At 36.4% G+C, this 13,936-nt stretch overlaps 1 protein-coding gene across 1 annotated transcript in view; it reads right to left on the reverse strand.

Annotated features, from left to right (window-relative positions):
• Positions 1-13,936, reverse strand: part of tweek (transmembrane protein KIAA1109 homolog tweek) — an 806,203-nt gene that overhangs the window by 162,306 nt on the left and 629,961 nt on the right. The window contains 1 exon segment of the mRNA XM_090388226.1: positions 1,885-2,109. Coding sequence (XP_090244352.1) covers positions 1,885-2,109 — 225 coding nt within the window.

Genomic DNA, 13,936 nt, shown 5'->3' on the forward strand with positions numbered 1-13,936 from the left:
GAGTAATATGGTGAATGCACAGAAATAATGTTCTCAGTTTGCACAAAACAGTCACTTTTTTGCTTTTTTTTGTTTATTTATTTATTTTATTGATTTTTTATATAAATCAAAAATTAATAGTATATCTGCTAATGAGACTGAAAGGTAACACACTGGATACATTAATTAACTTGTTAAGGTTTATGATGAACAAGGTATATGAATAATATTTTTGTGACACTTGAAAAGAGGTGGGGTGAAATACAACTTTAACAAATTTATAATGTTGCAATACCTTAATACAGATTTTCAACTAGAGGTGAAGAAAGAAAATAAACTAACCATACTAGATTTTCTAGATAACCTTTTTCAAGGTTATCTAGAAAATACAGGCATATATATAACTAAGGTCCAAAAATAGACCTTGAAAAAGCCTAAATATTCAATCATAATTTCTCTTCTCAGTTAAAGAAAGGCAGGTAGATTGTTAATGCTTGGAGCCATTACACTTTCACTTTTAGAAAATTTCCAGATAAAAGTTAAAAATAAAGTTAATTTAATAAATATCAATATGAAAAAAGTACCTGATCTTTATGCAGTGTGTTATATTTAAGATGTTTTAGATTTTTTCCCCCTTAAATCAATTGAATTTTTTTATTTTTCTGTGAGTAGTTGAAGTGAAAAGTAAATATAATTATCTACATATCAACTAATTACTAAGATTGTAACTTTATAGAACACTTAATAAAACTGTACAGTTTGGCGTTCTCTACAAGTTAGCCATTCGGTTTAATTTTAGCTGTATAATATTTATTGCTCTTCTCCTGCATACTCTTTTTTTCTCAATATGTACGCATATCTTCACAAGCCTTCCATAACAATACATCCCAAGTGCACATGGACTGTTTAAAGACATCAATACATTAAACTACATTTAACCTATGAATTTATTTTTTCCATCCAATTTATATGGAAAAAAGAAATATTAAACACTGGATTTCTATTGCTACAATTTTAGTGACATTTGAAATGGCATTAAAAATATTTTTAAAAGGCCCAAATATAACGATTCATGACAATCCACTATGAGACCTTCTGTTACATGCAGATGGAAAGATAAACAGATATGGTAAAGACAACAGGCACACGCACACACATGCACACACAAATATATATATATGTATGTATGTATACAAATCAGAAGCGATTGATAGAGAGAAACAATGGCATTCTGACCAACTTAAATTTTATGCATTTACACATACACATATTATATCATAGATAATCACTAGAGCAAATATCAATGGGGGGAGCATATTTTTTTTTCTTTTTTCTAGCAATTACTGTCACAAGTATTGTACAAAAAAAAGTAATAATCTGGAAACACCCAATTTTATGGTATTAACGGTTACATGAAAGTCATTGTGTAATTATTTAATGTGAGATTAGTTTCTATTAAGTAATCCAGTACTGTTAAGGATAACTTTGAGTCAGATTTGGTTTGGTTTTTTTAGGAGCATTAGCAACTAAGGCCATATTGCTCTGGGAATATGCGGTGGTCATTCACCTTTCCGCATCCTCCGTATTTGGTGGTGACGGGCTGGAACCCCGGTGTAATCAAGAAATGTGTACTACGCACTGCTGCTCCTTCCCACCTGGCTACGGAGGCGCCTTTTGAGTCAGAAAGAAGGATGATGCCAGTCTGGTATGGAAATAAATGCTAACTGATTTTAGTCCTCAAATGTTTCTGAATTTTAGTCCCAAATGTTGATGACATTTTGAAACCTGATGCAGGTTTGAAAATGTTGTATTCATTCTGCAAGTTACAGAATAAATTTTGTTTATCACATCATAGTGTTTTTATTCCAGATTATTAATACACAACTAGATATTAACTTTATTTACCTCAGGTATACTTTGTAAAGTCATCCAAGCAAACAAGCTAGCTTTTTTCACACCCCCTTTTCTCTGACCAGAGGCTCCAGTCTGACTAGGATCAACAGAAAGTAAATTTCCTCGATGGCCAATTATATCGATACCATCTTGCTCCATGTCTGCTGAAAACTTAACACTACCACTGGTACTTGTGATAGGACTTTCTCCTGACACAGTTCTAGAATTATAATGAACCTACAAAAAAAAAAATATATCATATAACACTTTGTTCTATATGTTTAAACTATACAGTACAATTACAGTCATGAAAAGTGCACACACTTCATAAGAGATAAAGCTAATTTTAAAAGAATTTTTAAAATTAGCTTTTAGAAAAAGAAAACACTACTGATAATCAGATCAAGAAAATTTGATCTGATTATCAGCAGTGATTCTTCATGCATTAAGAATCTGCAGATAAAGGAACCACTAGGTGGAAGTGATCACAGTGTGCTGAAGAGGGATTTACTCAAAGAGGTAACTACCATCAGGGGAAAAGGGAAGGTTTTTGCTTTGTAAAGGTGACTACAGTAGTCTGAGAGAGTATTTAAATTTTTTTTTGGTGGGACCAGCAGATGATGTTACCAACAGCAAATTCAAAATGGGAAGCATTCAAAGAAATAATCTTAGAAGCTACAAGGCTTTTCATACTAACTAAGAAATATTGTTCAAGGTTTAGGCCTAAATAGATGTCAGATAAAATAATGAGACCTACGGCAGAGAAGAAAAATGGATAGGATACATATAAATTAATGGGTGACATGGAAGCTTATGATAGATATAAGCTGGTCTGTAACCAAGTCACAAAGGAGATTAGGCAGGCAAAGGCATATTATGAGAAATCTTTGGCAAAGGATGCAAAGAAAAACATTAAAGAGTTCTTTACTTATGTAAACTCTAGAAGGAAAGAGATGAATCACATTGGTCCACTGGATATTTATGGCTCAACTGCTCAGGTGGCTAACAAACTAAATGAGTATTTTGCATCTACATTCACACATGAGGAGTTATTTAGGGAGGGGAATGCCAGAGGTGAATTGAACTCTGGCAGTGAGCTAGATGATTTTGTAATAACTGGGAGGAAATTGGAGGAGAAATTGTTGAAGATAAACGTAAAAAAGGCACCAGGGGTAGATGGGATCTATCCAGTTATATTAAAGGAGGCAGCAAAGGAAGTAAGCAAACCCTTACCCATAATTATGAGAGTTTTTTGGACTCAGGGGAGGTACCCATAGACTGGAGATGTGCAAATGTGACCCCAATTCACAAAGGAGGATCAAAGGCTGACACAAGTAATTATAGACCTGTGAGTTTAACTTCTGTTCCAGGAAAATTAATAGAGGCACTGGTTAAAGAAGCACTGCAGGATCATCTAACTTCAGTTATAGCGGATCCAGCATGGTTTTGTTAAGGGAAAGCCTTGTCTGACCAACTTGATCAGATACTATGATGTGGTCACAAAGGAACTGGATGCAGGGAATAACTTTGATATCATATATTTGGACCTTAGAAAGGCTTTTGATAGTGTTGCACATGGAAGACTGCTGCACAAATTGGAGCAGTGTGGCATTGGAGGCAAATTGCTGCTATGGATAAAGGGGTGGTTGAGGGGGAGAAGGCAGAGAGTGGTAATCAATGGGCACTGCTCATCATGGACTAATGTTATTAGTTGAGTCCCTCGGAGGTTCAGTGTTGGGTCCATTGTTGGTTTCGGTATTTATAAATGATATTGATGATGGTATATCAAGCTTAATGTCCAAGTTTGCAGACGATATGAAGGTTGGCAGGGTTGTTAACGACACTAATGACAGTATAGTTCTGCAACAGGATCTAGAAAAGTCGAGCAGATGGGCTGAGAGGTGGCAAATGAAGTTTAACATTGACAAATGTAAAGTACTACACATGGGAAACAGTAACCCCAGAGTAACGTATCAACACTGTGGTACTAAACTGACAGTGGTAGAGAACGATAATCACCTGAGAGGGCATAAATTCAAATTGAGGAAAGACAGATGTAGGATAGATGTGCAAAAGTTTGCTTTTAACCAGTGGATAGTGGCCATCAACTTCCACAACAAAGGAAGCATCCCTTGTTGTGGAAGTTGATAACCTAAATAAATTTAAGGCTGAGCTGGACAGGTATTTGGAACGAACGGAAGGGTGAAATGGGAGCTTTTTTTTTTTTTTTTTTTTTTGTTTGTTTGGCTGATGCTGCATAAGCTTGCTTTCTTGCATCATATGCCTCTACTAATGCTAATATGTCTTGAGCATATTTACAGATTTTAAGGATGTGTTTGACAGATTCTGGTGGGAGAGTTTTGTAAGGTGTGAGCTTATACAGCATCAGCCAAAAAAAAAAAAAAAAAACTCTTCCCATTTCACACATCTAGTCATCCCAAGTTTGTCTAGTTCAACTTTAAATTTATTTAAGCTATCAACTTCCATAACAACAGATGGGAGTCTGTTCCAGCAATCAACTACTCGTTGGTTAAAGGCAAACTTCCACATATCTACTCTACAACTGTCTTTCCTCAATTTGAATCTATGCCCTTCAGGTTCTTGGTCTGGGCAAGTGGAAGTATCCCATCAGCATTGAGTCTTCTCAAACCATTCAAGGCCTTATACACCTCAATCAGATCACCTCGCAGGTACCTAGTCTCCAGACACTGTAATTTGCAAAACTTAACCCTTTCTTTGTAAGAGCAACCCTTTGTTCCTCTCACCAATGTTGCCGTTCTCTGTACTCGTTCTAGCAACTTTACATCCTTCCTAAAATGAGGCCTTCAGACCTGTATACAGTAGTCAAGATGTGGCCTAACCACTGCCTTATACAAAGGGATAATCACCTCCTTGTCTCTGCTAGCAAAATTCTTATATATCATTGACAAAACTCCATGACCTGCTCTTGCAGTCCTTCTGTACTGCTCAGAGAACTTCATATCTGACTGCACAATTACCCCCAGGTCTTTTTTCATTCTCTACCTCCCTGAGTGTAGTACCACACAGTTGGTACATTTCTCTTGGATTACTGATACCCATACGCAGTACCTTTGCATTGCCACTTCTTTGCCCATCTGCCTAACGTTTCTAGATCCTGTTGCAGTAACATACTGTGTTTAGTGTCATTAACAACCTTGCCAACCTTTGTATCATCTGCAAACTTGAACTTTAAGTCTGATATACCTTCATTGATATCATTGATAAATCACAAAACAACAATGGGGAAAGCACTGAAACCTGGGGAACTCCACTAATAACATTAGTCCACGTAGAGCAGTGTCCATTTAACAGGTCTATAATTATTTGTGTCACCCTTTGAACCCTCTTTGTGAATTGGGGATAAATTTGCACATCTCCAGTCCATGGGGACCTCCTGTGACTCTAAGGATGCTCTCATAATTATGGCTAAGGATTTGCGTATTTCCCTTGCTGCCTCCTTTGTTATAACTGGATAGATTCCATCTGCCCCAGGTGCCTTTTTTTTTTTTATGTTTAACTTCAACAATTTCTCCTCCACTTTGCTCTCAGTTATCAGAAAATTACTGAGTTACTTAACAAGTACAGGGCAATATTGAAAAACAAAATCATGAGTTAGGATTAAGTCTGAAAGGATCTGTCCAAATCTTTTCAATCAATTTGGTCATGAAGAGACTGCAAGGCTTGTGGGTCAGAATTTTTCTCAAAATGGTCTGTGATTGTTAACGCGAGTAACTATTTTTACAAGGATGGTATAGAAGAAGTACAAGAATATTTGCTGATGTTGTCAAGGCAGTGTTAAGCAAGTTAGAAAACTGCTAGACAGCAGCCATTGGCAGTGATGAAAGTGATTCTTGCACTAGGCTTCTGCAAGTCCCTATACTAGCACTTCTTCTATTAGGACCATGGAGCAGCCATGGGAAAGCTAAATTCTTAGATATTACATGGACTGCTTGGAGGTAATCACAGGAAAAGCAAATACAGGTCCACATATACTTGAATATACACTAATGCTAGGAGTATAGTAAACAAATTTGATAAATTTGTAATACTGGTCAAGTTTTAACATTGTAAAGATATTGGAGACAATCCCACTTGGACGGATGCAGAATTTGAAGATGAGTACAATGTGTACAAAAAGGACAGAATGTCAGGAGGGAGGAGTCAATTCTTGGTTAATAAGAACACAGAATCTAAGGTGCCCCAAGTAGATATCAGTGGCCAGTACAATGTTGAGTCAGTTTGGTGTGACATAAGCACTGGGAAAATAAAATGAGAGTAGAAGTATATTATAGGCCAAACTGAGATGGGTACAATGAAGAACTATACAAACAAACAGAATGGATCAGTAAATCAGAATGCTTTATGATGGAGGATTCGACCTGAGTGGAATTTGATGATTGGTGTCACTCACTCAGTAGCAAAACATTTCAGGATTTACTTGATGAGTTTCTTCTATAACAGCATATCAGAAAGGCAACAAGAGAAATCAATAGCTTAGACACAATTATCGGTAGTGACTCTTCATGCATTAGCTTTCTATGTATAAAGGGACCACTAGGTGGTATTCATAGCATAATGATGTGGGATGGATCTACTTAAGGACCCACTCACTGTCAAAGCTGAGGGGAGGGATTTTGCTTTCATAAAGGTGGCTACAGTAGTTTCAGTGTATAAATTGCATTCAGTAAGGCCAATTGCAAATTCGAAATGGGAAGCAATTGGGATAATAATCAGAGAAGCTATTAGTCTTTTTATACAAATTAAGAGATACTTTTCAAGGCATAGACCTAAATGAATGTAAGATGAACTAATGAGACTAGTGGCAGATAAGAAAAATGCATGGGATGCACAGAAATTATTAGGGTCTAGAGCAGTGATGGCGAACCTTTTTGAAGAGTGGGTCAATTATTTTTATTTCTTTTTTTAAATACTAGCCCGTGAGTCATAAGTTAGTGGCCTCAATTAGAAAGGAGGGAGGGGGTGAAAAGGGTACCAATTATTTGGAAACATCAAACATTTTGTTAAGAGATAAAGTTGACAGTCGATTCTTTTTGGTTCTCACTTTTGAAATAATCCAAAAAAGGTTTTAGTTTCCTTTTTGATTTATAACTTTAACTTTTGCAAGTGAAGAGCTAAAAAAAAAAGTAAATATCGAAACTTGATTTGATGCCTTGTACCGCACCAGGTGACATCATGACCAGTATTGCCTCTGCACAAAGTATTTGAATGGGCAAGGAATAAAAGAAAACGCTTTTATTTTGAAATATTCTTCATTAATAATTAACATAATTACTTGTTTGTTTGTTTCAGGATTTATTGGGCGCATTGGCAACTATGACCATAGTGCGCCAAACATAATTACAGATACAGTACGTGTAATAAAGTTGATAAAAGTATATTTAATGCGAAATTTGTTGTTGCTTACTTTCAGACAGTTTCTTAATATTAGGTACATACTTCGTGTTCATTACTTTAATACATTTTGCAGTCAATTCATTTCCAAGTTTATTCCTGTTGGAAGATTTAACAAAATTCATTGAGGAAAACAATTTTTCACATGAATATGTGGACCCGAACGTTGTGAGAAGAGCGTTAGCCAGTTTCCTCATACATGAAAAATTGTTCGGTAAAGAATACCATGCGTTTAATATAATATTTTCAACTTTTAGTGTGGAATCTTCATTAGGCCTATCTGCATTACTTTCTGAAATTTTTCCTTCTACTTCGAAAATCAAGTTTTCAAATTTATTTTTCCACACTATGCTGCTTTAGAATTCAATTAATTCCATTTCTAAGTTAGTGATACCTAGCCACATAAAATCGTTTAGCTGCACTGTATCGTACTCTGCTTTATGTGGGCATAAAATAAAGCGAAATGTATTTTCCAAACTTTTAAATTGATTATATCTCTCATGGAAAGCTTGTAGCTGCACCCTCAGGCACGTTGTTTGCTGTTTTGTAGCTGTTAATAATAATAATAATAATAATAATAATAATAACAAAATGGTTAAATATTTTTTAATTGCATTTTCTTGAATGTCAAGAATATTTTCAAAATCTTTAGTGTTTTGAAAATGTTTTTGTAATTGAGGAAAATATTTCATGGTGCTCATTTCCAAATCTTTAGTAAAGATGTCAAGTTTTTTCATAAATATTTTGATATTTTCAAACATCATTAATGCAATTTGTCCATGTCCCTGAAGTTTTTTATTCAGTTCATTGAAATGCTGAGTGATATCACATAAGAACATTATATCATTTAGCCAATCTATATTTGAAAATTCGTCATAACTATTGTTTTTTTCATTCAAAAAGAGCTTTATTTCGTCTAATAAAATGACAAACCGATTAAGAACTTGGCCGCAACTGAGCCATCGAACATTGTTGTATGTCAAAATCCCAGAATATCGGCACTCAATTTCCTCTAATAATTGTGCAAATTCTCGCTTATTAAGTTTATAAAGTTGATAACTTTAATTACAACTGGCATTACATTAGACGCGTACGTCAAGTCTGCATCTTAGTCCAATACTGTACTGCGAGAGTACGAGCTGGTAACTTTGTACTAGCCCGATACATCTCCGTTCTTCAATGCAACGACAAATCACGCCAAGTTTATGTCAAAATGTAATGAGTCACCCACACGCGTAGTTTAATACAATAGAACACTTGTTTGCCGACGCGCGACGTCCACATTCCTCTTGGATTTTTGTTATTTTTTATTTATATATTTTATTTATTTTTTTTATAAATCTGACATTACATGTTTATATTTTATAATTGTTTAATATTTTCGATTATCTTTTCTCTCTGTTATAATTAAAAAAAGTGGGCCAATATTACAATAAACGCGTGCGCGTGGGTTACTTACAAAGCCTTCGTGGGTCAGTATCTGACCCACGTGTCATAGGTTCGCCACCACGGGTCTAGAGAAACCTAAAGTGAATATAACTTAGACTGCAATCAAGTCCAGAAGACTGTTAGGCAAGCTAAGGCAGATTATGAGAAGTTCCAGGCAAATAATGCAAAGACTAGTAAAAAAGGCTTCATTACGTATCTTAATACACAAGAAGGAAAGGGATGAATCACACTGGTCCACTAGATATTAATGACATAACTTTGATGATTCTGTTTAGATTTCTGACAAACTGAATGGATATTTTACATCAACATTCACAAGTGAGAAATTTTTTGGAGATGCTGGAAGAATATGAAATTCTAACAAAGATCTAAATAATTTCTGAATGAGAAATTGCTGAAGATAAGTGAATAAGGCACCTTGGGGGGAGGGATCTATCCACTTATATTAAGAGAGGCAGCAAAACAGTCAAGTACACCTTTACCCATAATTATGAGAGCATCCTTGGACTTTGATTGAGAGGAAGTCCCTATGGACTGGAGATGTATGAATGTTTCCCAATTCACAAAGGGAGATAAACAGGTAAAGTGAATAACCAAAGAAAAGCTTCACTTCTGTTCAAGAGAAAATAATGGAGTTGCTGGTTAAAGAAGCAACATGAATCACTTAGAGAGGAATGCAATTAAATGGAGGTCAATTACGTAGCATCGGAAAATTAGGCACCTGCAAGGTGATTTTTTTTTTTTTTTTTTTTGATTTGGTAGTTGTTGGCGCATCGGCTTCTGTGGCCATATTGCACCTCCCAAGGTTTTTGCAGTACTTTGATCCAAGCCCGAGGCGGGAATCGAACCCGCGACCTTTGGGTTGCCGGGCAGGTATTTTACCCACTCGGCTAGCCCGGTCGACCACCTGCAAGGAGATCATACCGAGGTGTTTAAGGCTCTGAATGATTGAGACTTACAGATATGTAAGCCTGACTTCTCTTCCAGGGGTGCCTCCGTAGCCAGGTGGGAAGGAGCAACAGTGTGTAGCACACACTTCTTGATTAGACCGGGGTTCAAGCCTGTCACCACCAAATACGGAGGATGCGGAAAGGTCAGGGAATGACTACCACATATTCCCGGAGCAATATGGCCTTAGTTGCTAATGCTCCTAAAAACCAAACAACAAACAACAACAACTCTTCCAGGAAAATAATGGAGCCATAGGTTAAAGAAGCAGTACAGAGCCACCTAGAAAGGAATGCAATTATATGGCAGTCATAGTATGGATTTGTCAATGGGAGATCTTGTTAGAAAAATTTGATTAGAGACTATGGCTCAATAACAAAAGAATGGGATGCAAAAAAAAAAAAAAAAAATGACGTATATTTCAGAAAAGCAAATTGAAGCAGTATGGCATTAACAGCAATTAATGCTATGGATAAAGAGATATTCGAGTGGGAGAGGACAGAGAGTGATTATCAACTGGCACTGCTCGTCTTGGACTAATGTTATGACTGGATTCTCCAAGGCTTCAGTATTGGGCCCATTGTTGTTTTCAATATTTATTAATGATATTTATGAAAGATTTAGACAATAAGCCTGACAACGATTATGCTTAATGTCTAAGTTTGCATATGATACAAAGATTGGCAGGATTGTTACTGCAACAAGCTCCATAAAAAATTAAGCAGATAGTAGAGAAGTGGCAACTGAGTTTAACATTGACAAATACAAGGTACTGCATATGATAGCAGTAATCCCAGAATAACATACCAGATATATCCGGCACCACTCTCAGGATAGTGGAAAATGAAAATGATCTGGGGGTGATTGTATGGTCAGATATGAAGTTCTCTGAGCAGTGCAAACAGGCTGCCAGGACAGCTCATAGGGTTTTGTCAGTTATATACAGGAACTTTTCTAGCAGGGATAAGGAAGTAATTATTCCATTGTATAAGGCAATGGTTAGGCTGCATCTTGAGTACTGTACACATGTCTGGAAGCCTCATTTTAGAAAGGATATAGATCTGCAGGAATGGATGCAGAGAAGGGCAAGACTGGTGGTAGAACAAAAGAAAGGGTTCAGTTCTTCAACTTACAGTGCCTGGAAACTAGGCACCTGTGAGGTGACCTGATTAAGGTATTTAAGGCTCCAAATGCAATGAGTAAGCTAAATGTTCATGGCAACATTACTCTTGCTCAGAAAATACATATAAGGGAGCATAAATTTAAATTGAGCAAAGATTTGCAGATATTTGATTTCAGCCAGAGAGTAGTTGATCGTTGGAACAAACTTCCACATGAATTTGTAGAAGTAGGTAGTTGGAATAAATTCATGGAAAGATTACACAAATTATTAGAGGGGATGAACAGGTGAAGTGGAAAGGTTTTTTTTTTTTTTTTTTTTTTTTCAGCTGTTGCCATATAAGCTTGCTTCCTTGCATTATTTACTAATACTAATAACAACTGATTAGATTTTGGGTATTAATGTTGCAGCAAAAGCTTGTGGAATTCATATGGATTATGTTTTTTATTGTGAAAACAGAAGTTGAATCTAAGTTTTCATGCAGAAATCAATTTTAATTTTTTCCTTTTTCAGTAAGATTGGCTGTGTATCCATATAATCTCCAGCAGGGGTTCTACAATGGATTCATCTTAATTAAAATTTTCAGTGGTACCCAAAGAGGAGGAATTACCTGATTTCTTTCTAACATAATCTATATTTTCCATTTGGCCTGGTGCTATAAGAACTGATTGTGATAAGCAGTATTGAGATGAGAGTATTATACATGCTACCTGCCACCTGACATTTTGTAAACTGAGAAGCAGATGAGAGAAGATCAATCCTATTGAGCAAATGACATTCAGTGATATCTCCGGGGTGCTTCAGCATATGTATGCTTTGTCATATTTCACAGATGTTTTTAATTTTTTTGGGTAAGAGACTAATTTTCTACTTTGTTATTTGGTTTTTAGGAGCATTAGCAACTAAGGCCATATTGCTCCGGGATATGCGGTGGTCATTCCCTGACCTTTCCACATCCTCCGTATTTGGTGGTGACGGGCTCGAACCCCGGTCTAATCAAGAAGCGTGTGCTACGCACTGCTGCTCCTTCCCACCTGGCTACGGAGACGCCTAATCTACTTTGTATTTCTAGATTTCTTTATCAAATTTCTAATGCTCACAAGATTTAAAGAAGACTGGACGTCTGTCTTTACAGATTGAACATTTCAGTTGATATGAGTAAGCTCCTCTGAGCTACACTTTCGGCGCCTTACTGGGTTGGGAATATAAGGATGGATTCATCCTTCATCAGTAAAAGCTAGAAATTTTAAGTATCCAGCTTTTACTGATGAAGAAAGGAGAGAGCAGAGTTACTGGCCTACCATGGGAAGGCTCAAAACTAAAGAACTACAATAGTCTTGGGCAGGATGCATAGCTCAAAGACATGATGACAGATGGACTAAAAAAAATAACAGAATGGTACCCAAGAGGAGCTGGAAGAAAACCTGTAAGACAACAATGGAAATGGACAGATCAAATTCACGAATTCATGGGTAGTAAATGGATAGCCATTGCACAAAACAGAAGGAACTGGAAAGTTGCTGGAGACGCCTTCATCCTGCAATGGATTGAAAATGGCTGATGATGATGATGATCATGGGGAGGCAGGAGATGTGCCACTAAGTGATCAAGCAGCTTAGATAGTTTGGTTGGTACCATTAGAAAAAGAAACAGAAACAAAATTCCTTTCTTGGCCTCTGCCTGATTCTTGTAGTGTAAAAGAGCTACTTCAGAGTCATTCTTTATTTCATAAGGAAAGAATCTATTCATGTTGGAAAAGCTCTAGAAACAACAATTTGAGGAATATACCAAAATCACTTTTCCATGGAAAGTTTAGCAGTCAGAACCATCTTCTAATGTAATATGCTTCATCATATAATTTAAATTAGAAGTGTGATATGATCTTAAATCCTTTGCTTAGTTGGCACAGTTTAGTTAAATATATTGAAGTATATATTATATAATAACTAAATTTTATATCAAATTTGTTTATTTACAAGTATTCTGGAAGGGGGATGCAAGGAAGGGGGACTTGAAGGTTGCATTAACAGAAACCATGCCCGGTCAGCATGGTTTCTGTTAATGCAACCTTCACCCATAGCTGACCAATTTATCCATATTTAGAAGAAAGTCCAAAAATATCTCTACCTTGTATTCTTTCCACCAAAGAATACAAAGTAGAAAAATTTCTAAAACTCTCCCTTAGTGTAATATTTCTCAGTCTGATAAACAAGGTATTCAAAGAAAGCCATCGCTACAAAAATTGTCTAAAATTTCTCCAACAAATAGATGAAATTTTTATGACTCCAAAAGATCCAGCAAGTATGTAAGTAAATCATCTTGTCCTTCCTTAGACACCAATCTTATTAACACATTCACTACTGGTATATGCACATGCACACGAAGGGGTTTTTAATCTGCTTGAATGAAAATGAGACGAATTTAAGAACCTATTTTCTTTTGATTTGACAGGAGAAAAACAAAATGGTTTCTGTTTTTTTTTTTTTTTTTTTTGTTTAAGTTAGTTGTTGGCGCATTGGCTTCTATGGCCATAATGCACCTCCCAAGATTTTTGCAGTACTCTGATCCAAGCCCGAGGCGGGATTCGAACCCGTGACCTTTGGGTTGCCAGGCAGGCACTTTACCCACCCGGCTAGCCCGGTCGGCATGGTTTCTGTTAATGCAACCTTCACACCCATAGCTGACCAATTTATCCATATTTAGAAGAAAGTCCAAAAATATCTCTGCGCTCTTCTCTCTCTCCAATCCAGATTGACTCAACTAGTAATTTTTGAATTTAGTTCATTAAAAACATTGGTCAAACTGGAAGAAAATTTGCAAATGATGTTGAGTAGGTCTTCTTTGTAAAGAACACTTGTCAGAATGTTCAGCTCGCTGTGCTGAATAAAGCTGCAAGTAGACAGATGGAGTATCCGACTTTCCCCAATTTTTAAGGAAGAAGTCACATGCTGGAACGTGAGTATGACAGGGTGGAAGGGGTTGCTCTGGTGTTTGGGCAACCTTGTCTACCTTGATTTTATGTTCTTTGAGTAGCTCTTGGAGACGAATACCAAAAGAACGATTGGCAGTCTTATGGGTGTTCTACAAATTTTCCCATCGTGGCTCAAAAACGAA

This window comes from Mastigoproctus giganteus, chromosome 2 (assembly GCF_048544385.1).
Source record: "Mastigoproctus giganteus isolate SK-2022 chromosome 2, ASM4854438v1, whole genome shotgun sequence".
Lineage (NCBI taxonomy): Eukaryota > Metazoa > Arthropoda > Arachnida > Uropygi > Thelyphonidae > Mastigoproctus > Mastigoproctus giganteus.